We start from the raw sequence: 23485 nt of genomic DNA on the forward strand, positions 1-23485 counted from the left end.
TCCTCCACCCCACCCCACACTCTGGACCCCTCTGTTGAAGATAACCTCCAACGAGCCCCTTATCTCCCACACCGGGGCAGGTCCCATCCCCAAACCACATGCTGACCCCCAACATCAGCCTGAACACCTGCTAATTCTCTGTCCTTCCCAGCCCTTGGCTTGCTTTGGTTCTTCTTTCCATGAGAAGCTCCCTGTCCCTTTGTTATAAGCTGTGTCAAGGTGTTGCCACAGACATGGACAGGTGGGAATGTGAGGGCACAAAAATGGGCTCAAACAGGCTCAGTCCCTCTGGGTCTATGTAATTAGGAGGACTAAGCTCATCATTCATTTAAAGCAGCACAGTTAAGCCCAGAAAGGCAAGAGCACATTTTCACTAGACCATCAGCTAAAACCAGACAAATATTTCCAAAAGAACATAAAAGCCTTCTCATATGCACAGAAAAAAAATAATCAGTGAACATTTGACTAGTTTTAATATCAGGGGAAATTCCACTTTTGTCTGGCAAATACCTGCACCCATTCTGCAACTGTACCCAAGAGCCACAGAGAGGACAGTCCTGCCTTAAGTGCAAAACCTGAGGTAATTTTGGAACCTGTAAGCGCTGATGATGTTTCTGAAAAAAGAAGATTTATCAAAGCCCTGAGTGCATGAACAGTCAGATTTTGCCTAAACTCTCAGTGCATTGACAGGGCATGGGAAATCCATTTCATTAAGTAATGACCTTTTGGTCACACCAATTAACTTGATCATCTATCGACAGTCAATTTAGAAACAATCAAGGATGCACACAGTGAAACAGACAAAGGACTTTATCACATCCCTGCTGCCAGCCTGGCATCACTTCCACATCCCAGGTTTGCTCCACCAAGATCTGCCATCCCAGCACCATTTCAACTGTTTAATTTCCCAAAGTCTTACATTCAACAAGGTGCTAAGCCATCCCAGCTCCAAAGGGAACGTGGTTCAAAGACACGAGCAGGAAATGAGACCAGGGAAGTCCATTGGAACAAGGGAAAGAGCCACAGCAGACAGCACAAATGCAATACTTCACATGCCAGATTTCAATTCTCCCACCAATCTGGGCTGAGAGCAAACCTTGAGGATGCTCACATTTCATTAACACACCTTTAATATTAATGACCTGTCCTCAAGAACCCCCTGAAAGATCTGGAAAAATAATTAAACATGAAAAAACAAGAAAAGATAGAATAAACCAGGTTATTCCATAGCTCAGCTGAATTTCATAAGGCAGTAACAGGCAATTGTGTTTAAAATGCTGATAAAGATTTTTAAATAATTTGAGAACATCTGATATGAAAGTTTCCCTGGAACACAGTAATTGCTTATCATAACCACCACAAAGTATGTTTATTACCCACGGAGATAAGACACAGCAGCTGCTGGACTTCTCAGATAAAGCAAGCCCATATCACAACAGCAGGATCACATGGATTAGGAGCAGGAGAGGATCTGACTCAGACAGAGACAGCAATGGGCACCAGTGACATGAACAAAAACACGTCCAAGGGAGAAGCTCCAAGGCCTACACACTCACAGAGTCCTGACACCTGCAAACAGGACAGTGTCAGACAGACTCACACACCTGCTTTGGCTCTCTCATGGAATTTCCCTTCCCAGCAGCTGCAACTCCAGCAGATTTTTACCTTCCTGCAAGGAAACTCTGACCAGCTCTTCCTCTTCCTTGAAGCCTCCATTACTCTTCAGAATTAGGAAATTCAATGGTGTTTCAAGGATGACTTCAGCATACTAGTGATTGGCAGACAAATTAGAAGATCTTCAGACTTCCCCCCATATCTGGTGGAGGGTTTGGCAGCTCTAGAAGGGCTTGTGAAAACTCTGCTTAATGCTGCTTTCTATGAAGGTGGCAGATTCAGTTTTAGCAACTGTGGATCCTCTCACCAACAAGCTGTTAAGTCAGAAAAGCACAAGCAGCACTTGGAGGCCACTTACTCAAGGAATTTAATAAATACAAGAAGGGTACTTAGAGTGATGGTGTTCTTCATGTTTACAGTGTGTAACAGCATCCTCTGCTCAGTGGGAACAAGTGGGGAAACTGAGGCAGAGACAGCAAGTGACCAACACAAAGACAATGAAAAGAACCAAAGTCACAGCAGCTCCAAATCCTGTGTTTGGAAGTGCTTTCCCAAAAAAAGAGAGGAAAGCAAAACAGACATCAAGCCCCATGACATGTATGCTGATGTAATCATAAGTCATGTTTTATAGCAGAAAAGACTTCATAAATAAACAATTGAACACAAGGACTCTAGATTGTGATTTCCTACAGTTTTGTGTCTCAAGAGTGGATTGCCCAGTCCTACCCAAAAAAGGTTCATGATCTGCTCAAAGCTCTTCCTGCCATTGAGGCACTCAGGTTCCTCCACAAGTGGGTTTTCTGGTCCCTGTCCTTCAGTCCATGCAGAAACTGCATCTCCCTCCTCTACTTGGTCACTTATTTTCAAAAACTCTGAATTCTCCATGTCCAAACTAGTTATGACTAACCAGCAGGTCCAGGAAAAAGAAAAGGGAGATGGACAGACAACTGAATGAGATAATTACATCTCTTCACCTTCAAAAATCAGCTAAAAATACTGTAGGCAAGTGGATCCAGTTCTTCTTCAGAAAGTAATGAAATTGCACCAGAGTTGATTTTGGCCCAACACGCACTTGGCAAGTACTGATAACAAGGATTTACCATATCCCCTCTAGTATTACAGCTGACTATAAAACAAACATTTGCTTCCTACTGATAACAAAATGACTATGATCACTCAGGGTTTGTAAAGGTTAGGGTTTCTCTGTCACCCAAGGCAGACCTGTAATTCCCAGTGTCCATGCAAAAAATACCTTGTATATAACACTGGTCTCAGTTTTCCCTCAGGTACCCACTCACCTCACGCAGAAATACAGTTTGGGATGGATTCCAGCAACAAATTACAATCAGATTAAATATTAATTCCCATCTTAATTATATAACCATGACTAGGCCTAATGGCCTTGAAGCCATTTAACCAGGAGAGGAGCATGTAAATCGTGCAAGCAGCATCTCTTACACTGCAAATGCCCAGAGTGGTTCACAAGCACCTGGATGTTTTCCCTGGGAGAACAGCCAGCCTTTGGAAAAGCAGCTCCAAGGGAGGTAAGAGTTCAAATCATCCAGCAAGCAATATTGTATCAGGAGTCACAAACCCATGGGACAGCACAGCACTCTGCCCTCAGGATAGCTGTGCTCTAGAGTGAGAAAGATCATGGATGTGCTGAATACTTATTGATGGATTTCCTCCTCACCTCTGACAGAGAGAAGCAGCTCTGCATTTGGCTGAAGTGGGCCATGAGGTTATCAGAGCAGATGAAGTAACTGGTCCTGGATCACACTGGAGAGACATCTCCATCTCAGGAGAGATGTCCTGTATGCCACAGCCCACCCCAGCACTTTGCAAACTCAGGAGGGCCCAGGTGCTCCCAGTGCAGAGACACCTATCCTGTCCTACGGAAGCTGCCTCCATCTCCAAACCAGGCTACAGGCAGGGAAAATAATCTCCTTTCATCCCCAGGGAAAGGCAGATTGCCAAATATTTTCTTTTCCAATTCTTACTTGCGCCACTCTGAAGGGCCTCATGTATGACCAGAAGTCACCCACCCCCACAGGGCCCCCACAGCAGATCAAATCTGCTGCAGCTGCCAGGAGAAAGTCTGTTGCAAAAGAGGGGGATACGCCCGAAAATGAGCCCGTTCTGCTTCACTTTGGACTTCAAGGCAGTGAAGGCACAAAGCCCAAAAAAATAAAAAAGGAAAAACCTAGGGAAAACCAGAGAGACAAAACCAGAATTAAGCCTGAGCAGTTTCTCCTCCAGCTTCACACACTAGGAGAGAAACAGAGAAATGCCATCAAAAGCATTCCCCACGTAGAGCAGCCCCTGCCTGGCTTGGAGACTGGCTGCCACAAGAGCCACGGCACAACGGCAGCGAGCTCCACGCTCCGGCACCAGAACGCTGCCCCTGGAAACGGGATGCAGGTGAAGCCTCGCCAGCGCTGTGCGCTCGTGCTTGGCACTGCCAGCGCCCCCCGTTTCTTGGGGTAGCAGGAAACATCCCTTCCCTCACCGCCCATCCCGGTGACACCGCCACGCCACGGTCACAGGGCCGGCGGACCCGCAGGCAGGTGGCATCCTGCGAAGCGCAGCAGGGACACGCGATTCCTAACGACGGGAACGCCGACTTTCCCCGGCACAGGCTCACGGCAGGCAGCGGCGGCGGGGTCACGGCGCCAAGGCGAGCGCGACAGGAAGGATAAAACAAATCACAACTCGAGTGAGGTGGTGTCGAAAAAGGAAATAGCAGGAGGACTCAACCACAAAACCGAACTACACAAAACCAGATGGATTTCAGCTTATCCCTCGGATGGAAAGCTCAGCGCACTTCCCACCAACACGTCTCCTGTAGAGTCCCAAGGAAAGGAACCAGCACAGCTCCCTTGTTGGAGTCAACTGAAAAGAGGTTGTTTAGTGCTTGGGTTTTTTTTCCTTAAACCCCTTTCCTGCTACTGAAGGGAAAACAGGCTCAAAGTCAGAAAGCAGAAAGCTTTCAAAAACACTGGATCACTTCCCCAGCAAGTGTACACTGGCACTGCTTCCATCAAGTCCAGAGGGGGGAAGGTTTTCCACTCTACTTCTCTCCTACAAACTTCATACCCAGCGAGGCTTGAACTTTGGATCAAAACACATGCGGCTTTGGGATCAAACACAGACTTTCCCAAAACCATTTCAACTCTCTGCCAAATTAATTTCAGATTGAAACAAGTCCATGTTTTTCTTTTCAGAATCAAACCCACCTGTTGGAAAGCACATCCACACGTATCCAGCGGCACATCCAAAGACTGCACTCACTGCCTCCCTACACAAGACGTGTCCCATTGTTAGAAAACAAACAGCAACAATTTTCACTAGCTGCCTAACTGCTTGCAAGAAACACCGAGAAACCACAACTGCAAATTCTTGCAAAGCATCTGAAGTTTTCTTGTTGAAGTGGATTTGGAAAAAACAACGTCCACTCCACCACCCCATTTTTTGTATGCTTTTTTTTTTTCTTTTTAAATCATTGTTCTCCATTACAAGCCTTGGGATCCACTTAGCTGTTTGCCCAAACACACAGGAGACACAGACAGCTCCCACTCAGTCCAGCCTAGCCCCTCGGCTGCTGGTGGGGTCACAGCCTGCCACCCATCCAGGAAAACCAACACTCACTGGTGACAATGGGCCATTTATATGGACCGTTATTCACTTCCACAACAGTCACCATAAAGCTGCACCTATGTTGAATCATAACCTACCCCTAACGGGAGCTCACACTGTTCTGAGGAAAAAGAAAGAAAAGAAAAACAACCCTGCAGCCATCCACGTGCTGTTATTATGCTCTGCTGAACCTGAATGCATCATAAAAGGAATAAAAATGTACAATGACATGGGGATGGCTCCTCCACAACAATACCCTGTTTAGGGGGGATTTTAAACAAGAGCAAGTCCCTGGCACACGCTCACATTTTTTGGTGCAGTTCTGCCAACCTGTACCTTTCCAAACCCTTCTCGGGGATGAGAACAAAACCTTTTGTGGGTTGTACACACACAGAGAAGGAACCCCACATCCCAAGGCCTGACAGTTCATCTGACCCTCAATGCCAACTTTGATGGCAGCCACAGAAAGCCACCAACACGCCCGGTGGCCGCGTACGTGTGCCCTTGCACGGCACCGTTTGCGTAACCATTGCAAAACAGGAGCGTGAGGAGCGTGGCTATTCCTGGGTCACTTCCTTGACCAACGGGACATCTGCCTACCCGTGTGTCCCATGTCGGCAGGAGCAGGGCAAGGGAGGCAAAGGGCCCCTCCACGGCCTCGCTGGACACCTGGGCCTGCTCTGGGCCACCCTGTGCCGGACAAGCTCTTCATTCCCCACCGCCCTGGCACAGCCACTGTCCCTCTGGCGGAAACTTGCCACTGTCCAGGCAGAGGCTGTGGAAAGCTGCTGCTGCTGGTCTGCTGTCCCCCCCCAGCCCACACACTGACGGGAGTTCTTGTGGGGAGCATCACCCTCCAAGTGTGAGGGTCTCACTCCCAATGTCACCCCCCAAATGATGACTCCAAAGGAAGCCCCATCTAGGCATGGGCCACGAGCACAGCTATCGTCTGACTTGGAGGAAAGCAGGGGATGGGGAGAGGAGGGGAATGGTCACGGAGGGACAGGACGGCCACTAACGGGAGAAAGGACGACTGGCGTAAATGGCCACTAAAGGGGAAGGAGGGCTGGTACAGCGGGTGACCGGCCAGCGAGCGCATCCCGCGGAACGGCCCGCTACCCGTGAGAGGGCAGGTGGCACCGCGGCCGCCCGCGGGCTGGGGGGCACCGACCCCTTCCCTCCCTCCTCTCCCTCCTCACCCACCTTGCACGGCCAGGACGGCGAGGGCGGAGAAGCAGAGACAAAGCAGCAGGTCCTCCAGCGCCATGTAAGCCCCGCCGGGCGCCGGGAGCAGGGGCCGCCGCGGCCGCATCTACGAGGGGAGCGCGCTCTCCCGCCGCCCCACCGCCATCTTGTGCGAGCGCCCCGGCCCCAGCCCCAGCCCCGCGCTGCCCGCCGGGCCCCGCTGCCGGGGGCGGCCCTGGGCTGCCGCTGCTCCGCCTTTGTCAGCGGCCCGGCCGCCCCTCCGAGGGGCTCCTCCCGCCGCCCGGCAGCGCCCGCACCAACAGGTTGCTGCCAGCCCGCGGCGGGGGGAGCAGCCGCGTTCCCCAGGGTGGGGGACGGCAGGTGCGGGGCTTCTCCGCCCGCCGGTGGCTGCACAAGCCACAGACATTTATAACATTTTATGTGGCGTTTTTTAATAATTTCTTGCTTCAATCTGTTTAGTATTTTTTTTCCGGTTTTGCCACGGGTGAGCGTGGAGGGTACCGGACCGCCTTCAGCAGCCGCGCTCCCCTCACGGTGCTTCCCGGGAATGCCTCAGCCGGCCCCGGGAGTGCCCCCGCTCCCTGAGGGGGTGGACGGCAGGTGCGGGACCCTTCCGCCAGCAGCTCCACAAGCCACAAACATTTGTAACATTTTATGTGGCTTTTTAAATTGAAGTTCCACCCCCCCACCTCTTTGGGGGTTTTTCCCCGGTTTGCCACGGGTGAGCGCGGAGGGCACCGCGCAGCTCCCGCCGCCGCGCTCCCCTCACGGCGCTGCCGGGGACGCCTCCCCGGCCCCGCTGCCCGTCGGGGCTGCCGGAGCTCAGCGCGCCGAGTCCGGCTGGCAGCCGAGGCAAACGGACACCAGTAACCGCATTGCCATGGCTTTGCTGGGGTTCAGTTTCGAGGCACACTCCTTCAGATGTATATCATTGTATTTCATCAGTATATCAGTGTATTTCATTGGCTGTCAAAGCCTTGCCTGTGCTTCTCAGCCGACTGTAAAAATAAAGCAAATAAAATACATGGTGTGGCATGTCTGCACCCCATCGCTGAGGAGAGAGGCAGGAACTATCGACCAGCTGAGCCAAGCAGTGGAAATGAGGCAAGGAGATGAGAGATGGAGCCCAAAGTTGTTGCCTTCCCGTTTGGCTTGGCTGGGTCCCAGACACAAACTCACACCACACGTGTGTGCGTAAAGCCACAGGTGCAGGTTTAATCCTGACAGCAAATGACACCAAGTCCTTTAGGCAGTGGTACCTGGCACCAAACACAAGGGCAGGTGCATCCAGAGTGGGTCTGCTTTGCCCTCCAAAAGGGTACGAAGCTGCCCAGCACACAGGCATGTTTTATCACAGCAGTGTGGAATGTGGAGGGGGCTTCAGCTATGCAGGTATGAAAAAAGAAACCTTTTAAATCCAGACCCTCCTATTTATTAGCTTGTATAATGAACTATAAAAACATAAATGAAACCAGAAAGGCTGTGTGGTGGGAAGCAGGTTTCTCGGGAGTGTGAGTTATGCAACTCTAAGTTCATACTTGGCACTGCCAATACAGACAAGCTCGGAGAGGCAGCAGCCCCCTCCTCTGAAGGGATGTGCAGAGGGGCTTTGCCCAGCATCAGGTGGGCACTCACTGTGCACCTTGCTGGAAGGAGTGCATAATAAGGCCACAGCATTCCACTGGCCCCATTCCTGCACCATCTCACCTCCCTATGGAAAGGAAAGTGGGTAGTAATATCCACACCCTTTTCTGCACCAGTCCAGCACAGAGGTAAAGATTACAAACCCTTCTTTCTCTCTGAGTTCTTTCCACCTGCTCCTTTATGTGTGAGGTAGTTTTAAGGGTGCTGTCAAATTGCTTTAACTAGGCTGTAAAGAAATGTCTGCTTGTGTCTGCCAGTGGTTTCTTTCAGACACACTCCTGCCCGTTTCTCTTCAAACCCCAGACATTTCTCCCTCCCTTTAAGCAAGAAAAAACTTTACCTTGCTGTGAGGGAAGTCTTACATTAATATAAACAAGGAAAATTTCTCGTTGTCTACAAAACACTGCAAATTCTGGCTAAAAGCACTTGCCTGTGTTAAGGCATTGACCGAGCTCCATGTCAACAGGCCAGTGTTAGACCAGGCCTTGAAAGACCCAGGTTTAACCCCCGTCTTAGCTCTCTACCTGCTCTTAGTGTTACTTAATTCCTCTCTGGCACCTCTTTGTCTTCCTGCATGTCTGTGGAAACAGGAATGAAACCAGTATTTCAACAAACCCCAGCTTGCAACATATAGTCTTTGAATATCTGTCCCTGGGGAAAAGAAAAAACCAGCGACTTGGCAAACAGCCCCTGAACTGAGAGAGCAGCAGAAACATCACCCGGAGCACCAGCTCCTTCTCACTGACACCACCTGTGCCTCTGCAGGAGCAGCACCAAGTCCCAGCGTCTGCTCACAGAGGTGAAATGATTCCCTGTGGCACTTACAGAGGGAGAGCCTGGCTAAAGAGCCATTTAGTGGGTTTGGGAAGGATCAGATAACTCCCTGGCTGTCAGACCGTAAAGGACAAAGTGGCAGCAGCCATGCCAGCAGAAGGGACGTTCCTTCCCAGGCAATGGCACTTCTGCTCCAGTACTGGGGCAGCAAAACCCCATTTATGTGCTACAGACTCCCCAGTGTTCTGTTCCTGTCAATGAGGCATTTCTGCCTTTCGATAGCTGCAAGCCTTCCATACTTTGAGAGAAGAAAATGTGACAGGTGAAGCAGCAGCAGTAAGTGGCAAGTGTTTGTAGTTCAGCTTTTTGTTCCTCCTTTGAGAGACGTTATTTCTGTGCTACAAATTTTTTTTGGTGAGTCAGGTGTATGGACAGTGTTTTGTACACTTGTCTTGGTTTGTATAAGATCCCAGGAATAACAGCCCACTAGGCAAATCCAGCAAAAGGTGCTATAAATTTATGTAGCTCAGCAGAAATTTTGAACATCCAAAGACACATTTTTTTAGGGTGTAAACTCCTATTTTAAGGGTCAAAAGCCTCATTTTTTAGGGTTTTTCCCATCCAGGCAGCCTGTAGCCAAGGGGCTACAGGCTTCTTGTAAGGCTATAGTAGTGCAAGAGACCTTGGAGCAAAGCAACACATTACAGAGGGTTCTGAATCAGAACTTCTCCAGCCTCTGAATCCAAATCCACATGAAAAAGCCCATGTCTACTTCCAGCTGGCAGCTGTGGGATTCAGACTACCAGGATGTAGTTGTATGAGTTACTAAACAAATGCAGGTAAAGAACAACACCTGCTCCAGAAAAGACACCCTAAAATAAAAGAAACCTGAACAACAAGGAGAAGGTATTTCAGAGAAAAAGCAGTGAGGAGCAAGAAGATTCACAGCTTAGATCCTTTCTCTCCCAAGCAGGATTAAACTTCCTAGTCTCAAATACAGCCTTGCTGTGTTTTCTGACCATCCCTGACTCCAGACATGTCTGCAGGGCTGAGGTTGACATTTTATGACGGATTTAAGCAGCTCTAATTACCAGAAGAGTTGGCTGCTCTTTCCTTTGTGACGGCATTAGTGCTTGAATGAGCCTGGAGCTGGACAGAGGAAAGGATGGTGCTGAAAACTTAATTGGCGACAACATTAACAACAAAATCAGGGCCCTGCTCCAGCTCCCTGTGCAATCACTCGGGAGTTCGTGCCAGCACAAGGAAATGGGAATAGACAGACAGAGACATGAGGAAGTTTTCAACAGCAGTACAAAGCTGGATCAGCTCAAGCTCACTGCAAGACTTCACCCTTGGTCTTCCCAGAAAAGGAGTCTCTTGGGGACCTTTACACCAGGACACACTTTGTTCCCAGACTTCTTCTGGTCTGGCAGCAACTTCAGCACTGGAGGGAACGTTGACTTCCAGACAAGGAAAGTGACGGTAGCCTCCTGTTCCGTATGCGTGAGCAATGCCAAACAGGAGCAGCTGGTTGCACATAATAACATGCATGGTGTAAGTGAGCAACACAATGAGCAATTTGCTCAACAACCCAGGGACATCAGGACAATTCTGTATCACAGGGAAGAAAGAAAAGAGGAAAAAAACATGTGATGACCAAACCCTAAGGGAGACTCAGCATCCTACACATCCATTTCATTACGCTTGCTCTTATAAATATTTATTACCCAGCCTATCTCATCATTCTTCCAGGAATGGGTGTTGTGTTATTGTTATACCCAGGGAGGGCTTTCCTTCTTCCTCTGGTCCTGCTGCAGGCAGTCAGCAGTTGCCAAAGATAGATTGGGAGCAAGAGTGTGACATTAACTATGGAAAATGCTGCTTAAAATGGAGCTCAGGGGCAGATATTGGCAGGTGCATTGTTAGGAGGAAAACGAATGGAAAAGGCAGCACGTAATGAGATTCGGAAGCTTGTATTTAAAATGTGTTCATGGCAAAAGGGATTTCTGCATGCAAGGGCCCTGGTCCAACAGCCAGAGCCACGGGTGAGGAGGGACTCACACCCTGAAAAAACCTGCACAGACCCAGGATGGGGGAGTTATGATGTAGACGGTGCCAGGCAATGGAGCAGGAATGAGAGCAGGGTGGATTCCAAGTACCAACATCATCCCTCTGCCTGCACATGGAAAAATATCATGTTAAAGTAAGGTACAAAACCTCTAGCATTTACAAAGCTTTGCAGATCAAACTTGGACTGGGTTTTTATGTCTTTGATTTGTATTGCTGCTGCAATGTCCCGGTGCCCTGTTTCTTGCTCTTCCTGGGACTTATAGCCCAGGTGAGGCTTTGCTAAATCAAATGTGATTTTGCTCACACAGAGACACATTGACTGATTCTGGAGGGAGCCAACAAGAAAGACAAAGAGGGACTTTAACAAGAGCATGGAGTAACAGGACAAGGGAGGCTTCAAACTGAAAAAAGCTGTGGCTGCCCCATCCCTGGAAGTGCCCAAGACCAGGGTGGGTGGATGATGATTTGAGCAACCTGGTATAGTGGAAAGTGTTCCTGTCCATGGCAGGGGGAGGAATGAGATGAACTTTAAGGTCCTTTCCAACCCAAACCATTCTGGGATTCTGTGATCATTCGAGACAAGTGACTTGGGTTGCATTGCTGACAATCCAATTCAGAAAAAAACATACCAAGACAATCCAGGCTGAGATTTTAGATTAAATTAATCTGTTTCATTTCAGTTATTCTTCCTTGCTGTCACTGAGTTTTTTTTGTGTGTATTTATTAACCAGCTCATTCACTGTCAGCTACAACCAAATAAAAATCTACTTGAACCATCCCAATGAGCCATAAAGCAGTCGTGTGGAACATCACTGTCTTGTAAACATACCGGACTAGGAAAAATAATATTTGCTCATAAACACCACCTGTGGACTTCTCCCTAGAGCAGTTACCAAGGACCAATAAAAGTTTTGATCCTAAATAGTCTAAATTTTATATGCTGCTACAGTACCCACTAACTGAGGCTGGGTTTAGGCATAAAGAACACGTGTAACATCAAGGAATATGCTCCATCAGGGCTGCCATCAGAAACACCCGGCAGGCTCATTTGTAGTGGGAAATGTGCTCATGTGCCAAAAATAAGGATCTGTTCCAAAGTTTTATTGGATCTACAGAGCTGGCTATAAAATGCCATGCGGCGAAGCAGGGAGGCTGCTTGGTGCACATCCTCATGCCACCCTCTTGTGGCTAATCCCAGAAAATATAGTGCTGTACACCCAAGGACACGGAGTAAGTGCCACCATGGCATTTTTGGGGTGCCTTGCCCCCCACTGATGAGCTCATTACAGGGGCAAGCAGGAAAATCCAGCCTGGTGATAATTGAAAGCAGCTTAGGAGTGAAAAGAAAGGTTGAAATAAAACCATTTCTGCACTTGAAAAACTTTGAGATCTAGATCTGATCTGAAGATGAGATTTCAGCCAGTCCAACACGCTGAAGGCCTGCAGATGTTCATGGATGTTTGGACAGCTTTTTTTTTCACAACTCTGGCTATTCTGTGCTCAGAAATTTGGACTGTTTACCTGTCCAGTAAGATACTTTTAGCTACGAAATTCTGTCCTTGCTAATATTTCACACAGAGAACTTGATGCTTTTATGAATTTCTAAACCCTATTTCCTTGTATCTTCCAGAGAGTTCCCCAGATGGGCACCAGAAAGGTGACTGGGCAGCTCTCACACCCCCTGTCTCCATCAAGAGTTTACTCAGAAATTGCCAATCTGCCCCAAAAGCAGGTGGTGGCTTTCACAAGGTCCTTGGTGCCCTCATTGTATAATGCAGGCTATTCCCATCCATCAGACAGTTCTGCAAACCTAAATAGATGATGTATTTATTTATGGATTACTGACCACAAGAAAGAGAAGCTTTGCACTATTGTCAACCTCCCAGCCCTCGGTCTCCTATAAATAATGCATCATTGTTCCGTGTTGGTTTATGGTTTAAGTTCCAATGAGCGGCGCGGACCAGCAGACTCAGCAAAGATGAAGGCAGCACAGGGTATTAGGAAGAGAAATGGGACCATCTGAGCAAGAGTGTTAGAAAAACAAAGCAAAAATGTAATGTTCTCTGAGTTATTCTAACGTCAACTTCAGCAGACCTGCTTTTACCTCTAACTGGGAACGGCACGAATCTCTGCTTATCCCCTGCTTTTCACTCTGCTTTCTCCCAATTGTGAGCTAATTCGATTTCAGATAAACACTAATTAACACAAGAGGTCACTGCCGTGGCCAGCAGGCACCGTTGCAACGTGGCATTCAAACACACCAAGAGATCAAGAGAGCCTCCGCTGCTTCCTTTGAACCACCCAATTAAAACTTGCACAAATAAAGCTATTGTTTTACATCTGCCTCATCCAGGCAGGAGAGAGGGCAGAGAGCTAAGAGATCACTGCCTTTAATTGGGCTGTTTTCCCTCTCTTCTTACAGGTTTCCTCCATGTGGGTTTTTTCTTCAGACCAGTAGAAGAAAATGATGGCCAGACCCTTTGGGTTGCAGCGATTACACGGCAAGGCTACAGCAGACTGAGAGCAAAGCCGTGGGGAATCCAATTTCCCCCTTGTGAGCAAAAGGGCATCAGTGCCTTTCTTGGAAGGTTTGATTGATAGCCCTTAAGAAGGACTCATAAAATGTGCCTCTCTGGCTATTTAGGCAATTCTCTTTTGAAGATGAAGGAGAATATTAGATTAATCCAACTGCTGTAACAGCATTATCTCCTGCTTTTAAAGAAAACATATTTTATGGTGTCCGCGCTCTAACGGAAACAACCTGCAGCTGCACGAGCCCTGGGCTGGTGCTCTGCTGCTAGACACACCATGGGAGCCTTGGAAGGGGTTTTCATCCAGATTCTGGGGAGCTGCTGTAAACACCAAACTTGTGCCTCCATCCCACATGGACAGCTTGTGGACAACAGAGGAACCAAGGCTAGGGTGTACCACAGGGTCTGAATTCCACTCCTATCCATAGGGGAGCTCACTTAGACTAAAGTAAATTAGCAGAAATGTAGGGAAAAGGCTACACAGCAAATGCCTGGGCTCTGCAGACTTGGAACAATCTTGAGAGCTGTAAGCCCAGAGCCTTCTGGAGAAAAAAATAGATGGAAACTCTGAGTGTCTGGTGTTATTCACCTGGAAAATGTTTAGGAACTGTCAGTGCTGGGGAGCAGATAGGTGCACCCCTGCGAGAGCACCCTGCAAAGTGTGTCCCACAGGAGGGTGCATCCCCATTCTCTCTACAGGCAAGTCACAATAAAATCATCATCCACTACGCAGAAACATCCCCAAGGAGGAATACTGAGGATGGGAAGGGACTGCAGAGCAGGTAACTCTCAGGTGGGACACATCAGCTCATCTCCACCTCTGCCTGCTCCATTCCCAGTTTGGGTCTGGTCCTGGCCTGGGGAACACAGCAGCTTGTGTCTGGAAAGGTCTCAGTCCCTTGAGCAAGGAAGAACCAGTTAATGGATTATTCCCTCCTGGAAAGAAATGTTATCTCTTCTCAGTAGCTTTGAAGGGAGTCAAAAATCCAGACTGTGACCACAACAGAGATCAGCCTGTGGCTGATGCTCACCAATGTCTTAAACTCACCTTCTGAGAATTCATTTACTGCTGCCAAAGGATGAAAAAAGATCAGGACTCCCCAAAACCTGAGAAGTTGCCATGAATTTGCAAAGGTTGGCCCCTCACCTGGTCCAGAAGCTGCAGTGAGCTCTGCCCAGCTTCCAGGTGTCAGGGCAAAGCCAGAGTATCTGTTTTTTGGGTTGCACCTCCTGTGTTCCATTCTTGTCCCCTGATTCACCAGCTGAAGAAAAACTGACCCTGCAGTGAAGAAGCCGCTTTACTTTAAAATACTACTTTTCCTTGTGATGTACTCCTGGATACTGCAAACACTGCCTTGCTTGTCCCAGAATTTAATCAGATTAATTAAGCTGCACTTGTATTAATTTAAATTACAAGTATCTGAGGGCTCAGCCAAATCAAGTGATTTATGGGCCATATCAATCTAATTAATACCACCAACTCCTAAAATAAAAACCTAATAAATGAGTTTATTATACATCTGTAAGATCAACTTATTAGCTTTGGGTCTCTAGTGACACAGCTGATTTGATGGAAGTTTTATATCCTTGTTGGAAAAAAGATCTTTTTTTTTTCTTTCCTTTCCACTTGCTGTATTTTTAAGAAGTATCTTCCACAGGCAGGAGGAAAGAGAAACAACACAAGCTCAGTTATCAAAACACCAGCCAAGCCAAGAGGTCCCCAGAGTCCTGCTGTACACAAATTGTGGGGGTTTCACACCTGTGAGTGCCCACAGGAGAACAGTTTATCTGACTTGTTGCAGGCAGAACCTGCCCTGGTCTGTGCTTTCCAGCTAAGCAGCCTGAAACTGCATTAGGCAGGGAATGAGGATGCAAAAGGAATAAGAAGAGAACTAAAAGCTTCTCAGAAGCAAATCTGAGCAGGGAGGGGCTGGGATGGTTTAGAAGGCACTGGTCAGCAAGGTGACTTTGCTGGGCTGACCTCGCACTGCCTGCAGCAGTGACTAAAATGCCACTTGCACAAAGACAACTTAGAGATGCCAAAGCTTCCCTTCCTCACTGTGGTGAGGGACTTGAAAATTCATCATGGGAGTTAATTCCAGGGGATGCAGGAGGCACCTCCAAGGAAGAGTGGAGTAAAGGAGGAGCAGGGCCCTGCTTGGCTGTGCCCTTGCCTGCCACTCCCTTGGCAGCTGGGCTCTGTGCTGATTGGCTTTTCAGCCATGCTTTCCCCTCAGTCCTGGAGTTCATGCTCCATTTCCTGAGCTGTAAGGTTGTTTCCCTTGCTTTGCAAATCCTCTTGGAGCCAACAGCCACTCGATGGAAACAGGAGCAGGCTCCCTCTCTTTACCCTTTGCTTACAAAGTAAGTTCTTCAAATGCATTTGTCGTATTGTGTTCAGGACAACAACATGCTCCAGCAAAGAGAAGGGACTGGGAGGCCTTTCTGGGGGAGAAAATGGGGCAATTTATGGAATAATTATATAAAGACAGCAGCATCCTGTGTGTCTGTCGCCGTGATTTATTATAGTTGCACAGAAAATTGGCTGCTTGGACCATAAAAGATGGCTGCAGGCAAACGTGGACCCCTTTGCTTTCCTCTTTGCCACTCCACACACACAAGCCCAATGAATTAACTCAGCAAATTTGCAGTAATGAGCCATCATTTCTATTTTAAAAGAGGTGCCAGAGCAAAAGTGCTGTGTGGAGCAGTTCCACAGCCACATTTGCTGTCCCTGCTGTGAAGCCATGGGCTGCCTGTCGACATGGGAAACCTCTGCAGCCCCCCTGGCTCCTTGGCTGATGTACAGCAGGGTCTGGGGGCACTTTGCTCCATTCCATCCAGGGTTATCTGGATCATGCTGAGGGATTTTTGCAGTACCTCTTGCCTCCTCTCTGGCTGTTCCACCTTTGATGTGATCCTGCTGTTTTCCACCCTTTCCATTCACTGCCCATAATTATCACTTTGCATTTGTCTACATCCAGCTGCATTTTCCATTTACCACTTCAGTCGGCTAAAAAAATCCAGATCCCTTTTGTATCAGACCAGGTGGCTTCTACTGCTTTCCACACACCACTCTCCTTTGAGTCACTTCTATTTATGTAAAATAATTTTAGCAACCAAAGGTGCCATTAGCTGCAAGGGCAAGGACTCTGCTTAGTAGAAGACCAGACAGAAGGAAATTTAACTTCTAGGTGCAAGAATGAGAGGATTTGGGCATTTTCATTCCTCCTCAACACTTAAGACTGTAGGTCACCCAGGGCTGGGAATTCATTCTTCCAGAGATGTTTCATCATGGGAAAAGCTTCCAGCTGCTCTTGGGCAGCTCTGTCAACTCTATACCAACACTTACCAATACTTCTTTTCCACAGCTCCATGCTCACACCCAAACAGCCTCTCTGGTCCAACAGCTACAAACTCACATATTTCTTCATTCCAAATCTCAGCAAGAGCTTGTAAAATTTTATCCCTTTGGTCCATGGGCAACCTGCATTGTATCCCACCCACACAGCCCCTTGTGCAAATAAAGAACAGCCTCTGTTCAAAGGATGGGCACAGGGAGGCACAACAGCATGGAAAGAAGGGGGTTGCAGTGGGACCTGGAAAAGGGGCTTGATCCTTAACCCTATCCCAGCCCACCATGGAGCCAGGACAGTCTGAAGGTCCCCAAGTCCTTCAGCTTCTGATGGCAGCTCCCACACTACCCTTCACAGGGTGAATCCCCTGGGTTTGTGTGGGTTGTGTATCACAATGGACCAGGAACAGGCAGAGTGAAAGTGATCTGGAAGGAAAACAACAACAGTATGGAGAAAACAAGCCACAGGATGATTTACAGATGATCCAGTTCCCTGCAAAACCCAGTGGGGAAGGTACCTTATGCTTTCCAAAACACAACTCCTCTCCAACAACTCCTGCTCATCAGTCATTAAACTGCTGCTGATCTTGCTGAAAGCAATAGTACTTGTTGCTTCAGGCTGGTGGTTGACAATCATCAGCTTCTGCTCATCAAAACAGTAAAGAAACATCTATTTTAGCTAAAGCAGAACTCATTTTTATCTTTCCCCCAGAGGAAAGTTACTCACCACCACTCCATGCAGTGCAGTGGGCAAACCTCAGAGACTGTAACTTGCAATGATACAGCAAAACTAATTGTTTAATTATAAAATGCTTGGAAGAGGAAATAATTTGAGGTACAAATAGATTTTATTGAAAATAATTATATGCAGGAAGAGCAGGGACAGGTTTTATCCCAGCTGTGGTTCCAGACAGCATTTCAGGGTCATCATAGCAGGGCTCTGGTAGAGCCATGTCTGGATATGGGGCCAGTTATCACAGAGAAATTTCTGAGTAAAAGCCTGAACTAATCCAGAAATGGTGTTAAAAGGTATAAAATGGCTGAATTGCATGGAAATGTTTAAATTAGTCCTTTGCTAATGGGGAAACTCTGCATAATACAACCAACCTCCAGCAGAAGAGGTCTGGCCAGCAAAGGATGAGAAACAAAAATAGTTGTGTATATAGAAAAAAAAGTAACTTTTAGATCAGTACAGTTTTAGCTGCATTGGAAAGGGTTGAGTTTCCTTCTTGGGCAACCTTTATATAAAAAAAGACAACCACTTTAATTTAGTACAAGTCACAGTCTGGCTGCAAAGAAAAGTCAGCCTTAGTGTGAAATATGTTGATGAAGATGGAAAAATTGAAAACAGTAATCCTGAAAATCATGTCTGAAAGCAAAACCAGCCCAGGGAGCTGCTGCTCCCACAGTGACACAGCACAGGTTTTGGGAGGAAATGAACCCCCTGGGATGCTTTGCCCTCTGAATTTAAGCTCTGCAGTGGCCTGGGGTGTGTTTGCACGTGTACATGGGCATGAAGGTGCTCCAGCCGGAACAGAAGAGACAACCAAGATGGAGAGGGCTGGGCTGGGATCCTTCCAGGGCTGCAGAACATGCCCTGCTGGGCTGGAGGGGCTCTGGGGATGTGTTTACTGCCCAAGGCTCTCCCCACTGATGCAATACCCAGCCAGAGCCGTGGACAGCTGTGGCACAGGAATGGGAATTCCTCCCGACCCAGAGAGTGCACAGCAGGGAAGAGCATAATCTCCGTGATTTACAGGCTGCAGCTCTAGTTTAAAATACATTAAACTCCAACTATTTAATTACTGGGCACTACCAAATCACAGAGACAGAGGAGTCAGTCACGTCTGCTAATGCCAACATTTATCATCCTATTTATCTACTCCAGCTTCTGAGACCCATATCGAATCACTTTCCTGTATTAGCTAATAACAGATGAGTTTATTCCTTGTACCTCTGGGCGGCCCTCGATGGATATTATCACACTGCTGGCAGCACACATCCACCTAGGGAGAGATAAACTGGTTTAGAGCATATAAAGAATCATAATCACCAGCCAAAACTCAAATCCAAATCAAAGACTTTTTCCCTGCTGCCTCCTGCCCCCAGACACTAATTCTCACCAGAGAGTAAATGCAAACAGTGCTCAGCCTCTCTGGCTGAAAGGCTGGAAACCTCCTGATACTTCTGAGAAATCATTAAATACCTACATTTTATGGTTACAGATACAGAAAAATGAAGTGACTGACTGAGAGTGGGGGAGCTCCTGATCTGCTCACCTGCACAGGGAGAGCAAAAATGAGCTGGTACAGGCATGGAGGCAGAACAGCCATGAAAGAAAATCAGTAGGTGAAGCAAATTTATCCAAGGAAACATACTGGGTGTTCAAAGAACAGCGAGAGGAGAGTGAGAAACTGCCAGGTGCTCAGCAAAGCTGCTCCTTGTGCTCAGCCTGTTCCCAGTAAAGTCCTGATCAACGCAGCACGATCTTCTTCTGTCTAATTTTCCCACTGGAAACGCTATGCTTTTTATTTTGCTTGCTTATGCTGCTTTTCATAAGGAAAACAATTTTAAATTGCTCTATATGGAAACTTTCAGCAGTCTTATTTTCAGAAGAAATACTCAGCATCCTCTCAGCTTTGCACAGTTGTCAGTCCTTAAGCTGAGCACGAAGAGCAAGAAAAAGAGGCTTTTTCCTCTTCCCAGGGAGTCCAAAAAAAGCATAATAAAGCATATATCTTTTTGTCCCACGGCAGGTTTTGTTGCTGGTGTTTTTATTTACATCACTATGATGATTATCTCATTATAGCTTATTTATTACACCCTGTCATAAATATATATATATATATAATCTGGTGATTTATTATTAACCCCATCACCCTCTAGCTAATTCTATTAGCCAAGCAGGTAATCCTGCCTTTTGGTGCTTGAAAAACCAGAATACACTGAGCTCTGACCAAGTGGTCATAACAGAAAATGCAGCTACACAAGGAACTGCAGGGAAATCAGGGAATTTATCTGTGGATCTTCACAGAGTCCCCTGGAAGGGTTCAGACACGGAGCTGTCTTAATTGATAGCATGGCCACTTAGGGGACCAGTATCCATAGAAACTCCAGGGCCTTGACAAGATGACAAACAACACCGCGAGAGCCTAATAATAGGAGGAATAATGAGGTGTGGCCAAAAACACCCAACAACAACAACAAGAAGCCAGGCATCTCATGGCATCGAATGGGTGGGCCCAGCTAATGAAAGCCTGGCAGATCTGCGTGACGGCAAAGCACGGGAGGGAGGCAAAGCACGGCTGGAGGAGGGAAGAAAAGAGTCGTCAAAGTCGCGTGGGATTCCAGTCCCGGTGCCTCTGGGGAGGTGGCTGTGGGGCTCTGCTCTCCATGAACATCGGCCATAAATGGCGATGAGCATCCCTGGGAGCATCTCACAGATGATGTCGTGTTTGTAAGAGTCACCCCACTGCCTGGCCTTGCGGGTGGTGTTTTAGCCACCGCGGATGTCCAGTCAGGCTGGGACCCGGGGAACCCTTGGGAACCGCGGCGGGTGGTCTCAGCCCCTTTTCTTTAATCACCTCTTGACCCAAGCTGGCTCTTCCTGCGGCACAACTTTCCCAGGCGGGGCAGCCCGGCCCGGCCCTCGCCGCCGCTCGGGGCTGCGCGCTCGCCGCTCCCGGGCGCACCGCGCCGCCGCTCCTCATTGTTCGGGGAGCCTGACCTTTTTCTTAATTAGCTTAAAACCGCACAATAAAAAAAAAAAAATCTAAAAAGGGAAAAAGGAAGGGGGAAAAAATAGAAGGAAAAAAACCCCTCGGTAAAAGCCAGTCGCAAATCAAAAGAGGCAACAGTGAGAGCAAGCAATGTGTCACCACAAGTGTCCGAGTCAATGGAAACCTTGTTAGGTGGGGAACAAGGGTCTGCGCTAACAAGCTCTTATCTGTGTTTTTGTTTTCTATTGAAGGTGCATGTCATTAGGAGGAGTGTTAACAAGAGCTCTCAATAGCTTCATATGGCCAATGGCCTCTGAATATTCATGAAGGTGTGAACAGAATGTGGGAAAGCGGTGGAAGAAAAGGCAAGAAAAGCGGCAAGAGGGCTGATTGTGCCGGGAAGAAAGGAGCCAGGGCTCTGTGGGAAAAAGGGATCCTGAATCCCTCAAACAAGAGCGTATTCCCTAGGCAAAACCTGTCCTTCAAGCTGTGGGATGGTATTGATGGAGCCAAGGAGGTGGGATTTTCTGAGCAGCGCTGGCAGGGAACCAGCTTCTGCCACTTGAGGTTACAGTGCCCACGTTTTTTTAAAACTAAAATCACAGCAGCCACTGGCACCTGTTTTTGGAAATGTGCAATCCTCTCTCCAGGCTTACTGGATCACAGGAGGGATTCAGAAGGTGTTTTTCCCTGCATGCCCGACATTGAAATGGGGATGAACTCAGCAGATAGAGAAGAGAGGAGGCAAAGGAGCAAGTCTGGATTGTGCTCCAGCACTGCAGTGCTCATCGTGCCAAGGGAACAACTCATCTACACCCAGACAAAATCATGGAATCACAGAATCAGAGACTGTTTCATTTGGAAGGAACTGTAGACATCATCCCATTCCACCCCCTGCCATGGGCAGGGACGCCTTCCACTATCCCAGGTTGCTCCAAGCCCATCCAGCCTGGCCTTGGACACTTCCAGGATGGGCAGCCACAGCTTCTCTGAGCATCTCCATGGCCTCCTCTGGACTTGCTCCACATCCTCCTGACACTGGGAGCCCCAGTGAGACACTGCACACCTGCTGCCCAGCACCTGCCTCCCCTCCTGCACTTCCCTGCATCCCCAGCCCTAGAGAAATCCCTCATTTGCCTCTGGCAAGAGCCCAGCAGGGTTTCCCAGGGGCAGCCAGGATAAGGAAAGATGCTTTTCCTATACATCACCTCTGTAGGCTGTGCTTGTGCTCAGTCATGGGGCCAGGGATTTCAGCTGGGCTGGTTTAACACAGAGCTCTTGCTCTGCTCATTTTGGAGCAAAATTATACTGCAGAGTTGTCTCTTCTTGAAAGGCTCCAATCTCGTGTGTCAGTGCCAGATAAATAGTTTTCATTCAACAAATCAATGAATAGAAACAAAGTACAGCAAAATAATGTCAAGTCATTTCACTGATAACGACAGCTTCTGGGCTGCAAGGAGACAGGGAGAGCAGGAGGGGGTGTGGGGGAATAGATTAAAAAATATAAAAAGCAATGAATCACAGCTGGGGGGAAAATCATAAAACCACAAGCCACCGCAGCTCCCACACAAACGTACACGGTATTTACTCATCTATTTCTAACGAAATTGCAAGTAGAATGGAAATGAAAAGAGGGAGGGCAATGGTGAAAGCAAATTGTTCAAACTATCTTTGTTGGAAAAGCAAAAGGGCTTTTCTTCCAGCAGGAAGCAAACAGCATGGCTCCAGAGCTGAGGGAGGGAATGCAGTCCCAGCCCTGCAGCACCACTCCTTCCTCCCACAGGTCCCTACCTTGCTGCTTTTGGGTCATCATTTCCTTGCTGCTGGTTTTCACCTTGGAGCAGTCTCTTGCTGTTTGCTTTTAGAAGAGGAAATCCTGATTTTGGGAATTCCCTGGGAAACATGCAGCTTTGTAGGGCCAGTCCAGTGGTGTTGCATGCCTGTGCTGAGGAACTCAACTGAAACAGCACTGGTTGTCCATAGGTCTGTTTGGCAGGAGCAGTCTGGAAAATGATTATCCTGAGAAAAGACTTGATGCTGGGGAGGAAAACACAGCCCTTTAATCCCAGCTGCCATTTGCAGTTTTGTTATTAATACCGTAAGATGACAGGAGGGTTAATTGTGATCAGGCCCTAAGTTCTTCCAGGGAAGATTTTCCTGTTATCCTGTCCCAGACCAGCACTGTGACCCCAAACACTAAAAATATACCATGCCTTTAGCCTGAAAGGACTTTGCTAAATCTTCACTCCTTCCCCTCACACTTCAGAAGCCTCCATGCATGCACACTAAGGAACTCAAACTGGGAACCTTGTATAGGAATGGGGCAGAGCACAGGCCAGTGTTTCCTCCCTCTCCTGAACAGGGGGTGCTTCTCTGTGGGTGAAAAACCAGGAATGAATAAAAACATGAATTTTATCTGCCTTGAGCCACCTCCCAGACCTTCTGGGATAGCACTACATGGAACTGGGGTGCCTGCAAAGCCCATTCTGCTCAGAGAGACAAACAGGAGGCTGAGCACAAGGTGGCTGTACGAAGGGACATCTCTCCTCTTGCACTGCTCATTCCATTCACGCAGATTCCTCTGCCGGGGCACCAGGGCCACCTCCTCCCCCGTGGCACTTGTCCCACCTCGCAGTCCCCGGTGCGACAGCTCCCGCTCGTGGCTGCCGAGGGCTGTGAGCAGCATTCGCATGGAAACAGGAGAGGGAACATGGCTGTGCCGAGGAAATGCCTGATCTTCCTGATGGTATCATCTCCCGCACCACAAGGGACAGGAAACATGGCAGATGCTTTTGTGGAACACCTGACGTGCATCAAACACACATCACTGCTGCTTTCCACAGCACAACGAGGGCACAGATTTAATTACACACCAGCTCTCCTAAATCAAGGAGAGACACAGTTGAAAATAGGGTGGAAAAAACCCCAACATTTAA

General features: G+C 48.0%; 1 protein-coding gene across 2 annotated transcripts in view; it reads right to left on the reverse strand.

Annotated features, from left to right (window-relative positions):
• IGDCC4 (immunoglobulin superfamily DCC subclass member 4) overlaps nucleotides 1-6736 on the reverse strand; it is an 85701-nt gene extending 78965 nt beyond the window's left edge. For both annotated transcript variants that reach the window (XM_039723482.1, XM_039723481.1), the window contains exon 1: nucleotides 6454-6736. In XM_039723482.1, the coding sequence (XP_039579416.1) occupies nucleotides 6454-6562 (109 nt within the window). In that variant the 5' untranslated portion in view covers nucleotides 6563-6736. The remainder of the gene's footprint in view (nucleotides 1-6453) is intronic.
• Between the last annotated feature and the right edge of the window lie 16749 nt (nucleotides 6737-23485).

Source organism: Passer montanus, unplaced genomic scaffold (assembly GCF_014805655.1).
Source record: "Passer montanus isolate IOZ18808 unplaced genomic scaffold, ASM1480565v1 scaffold5, whole genome shotgun sequence".
In the NCBI taxonomy this organism is placed as follows: domain Eukaryota; kingdom Metazoa; phylum Chordata; class Aves; order Passeriformes; family Passeridae; genus Passer; species Passer montanus.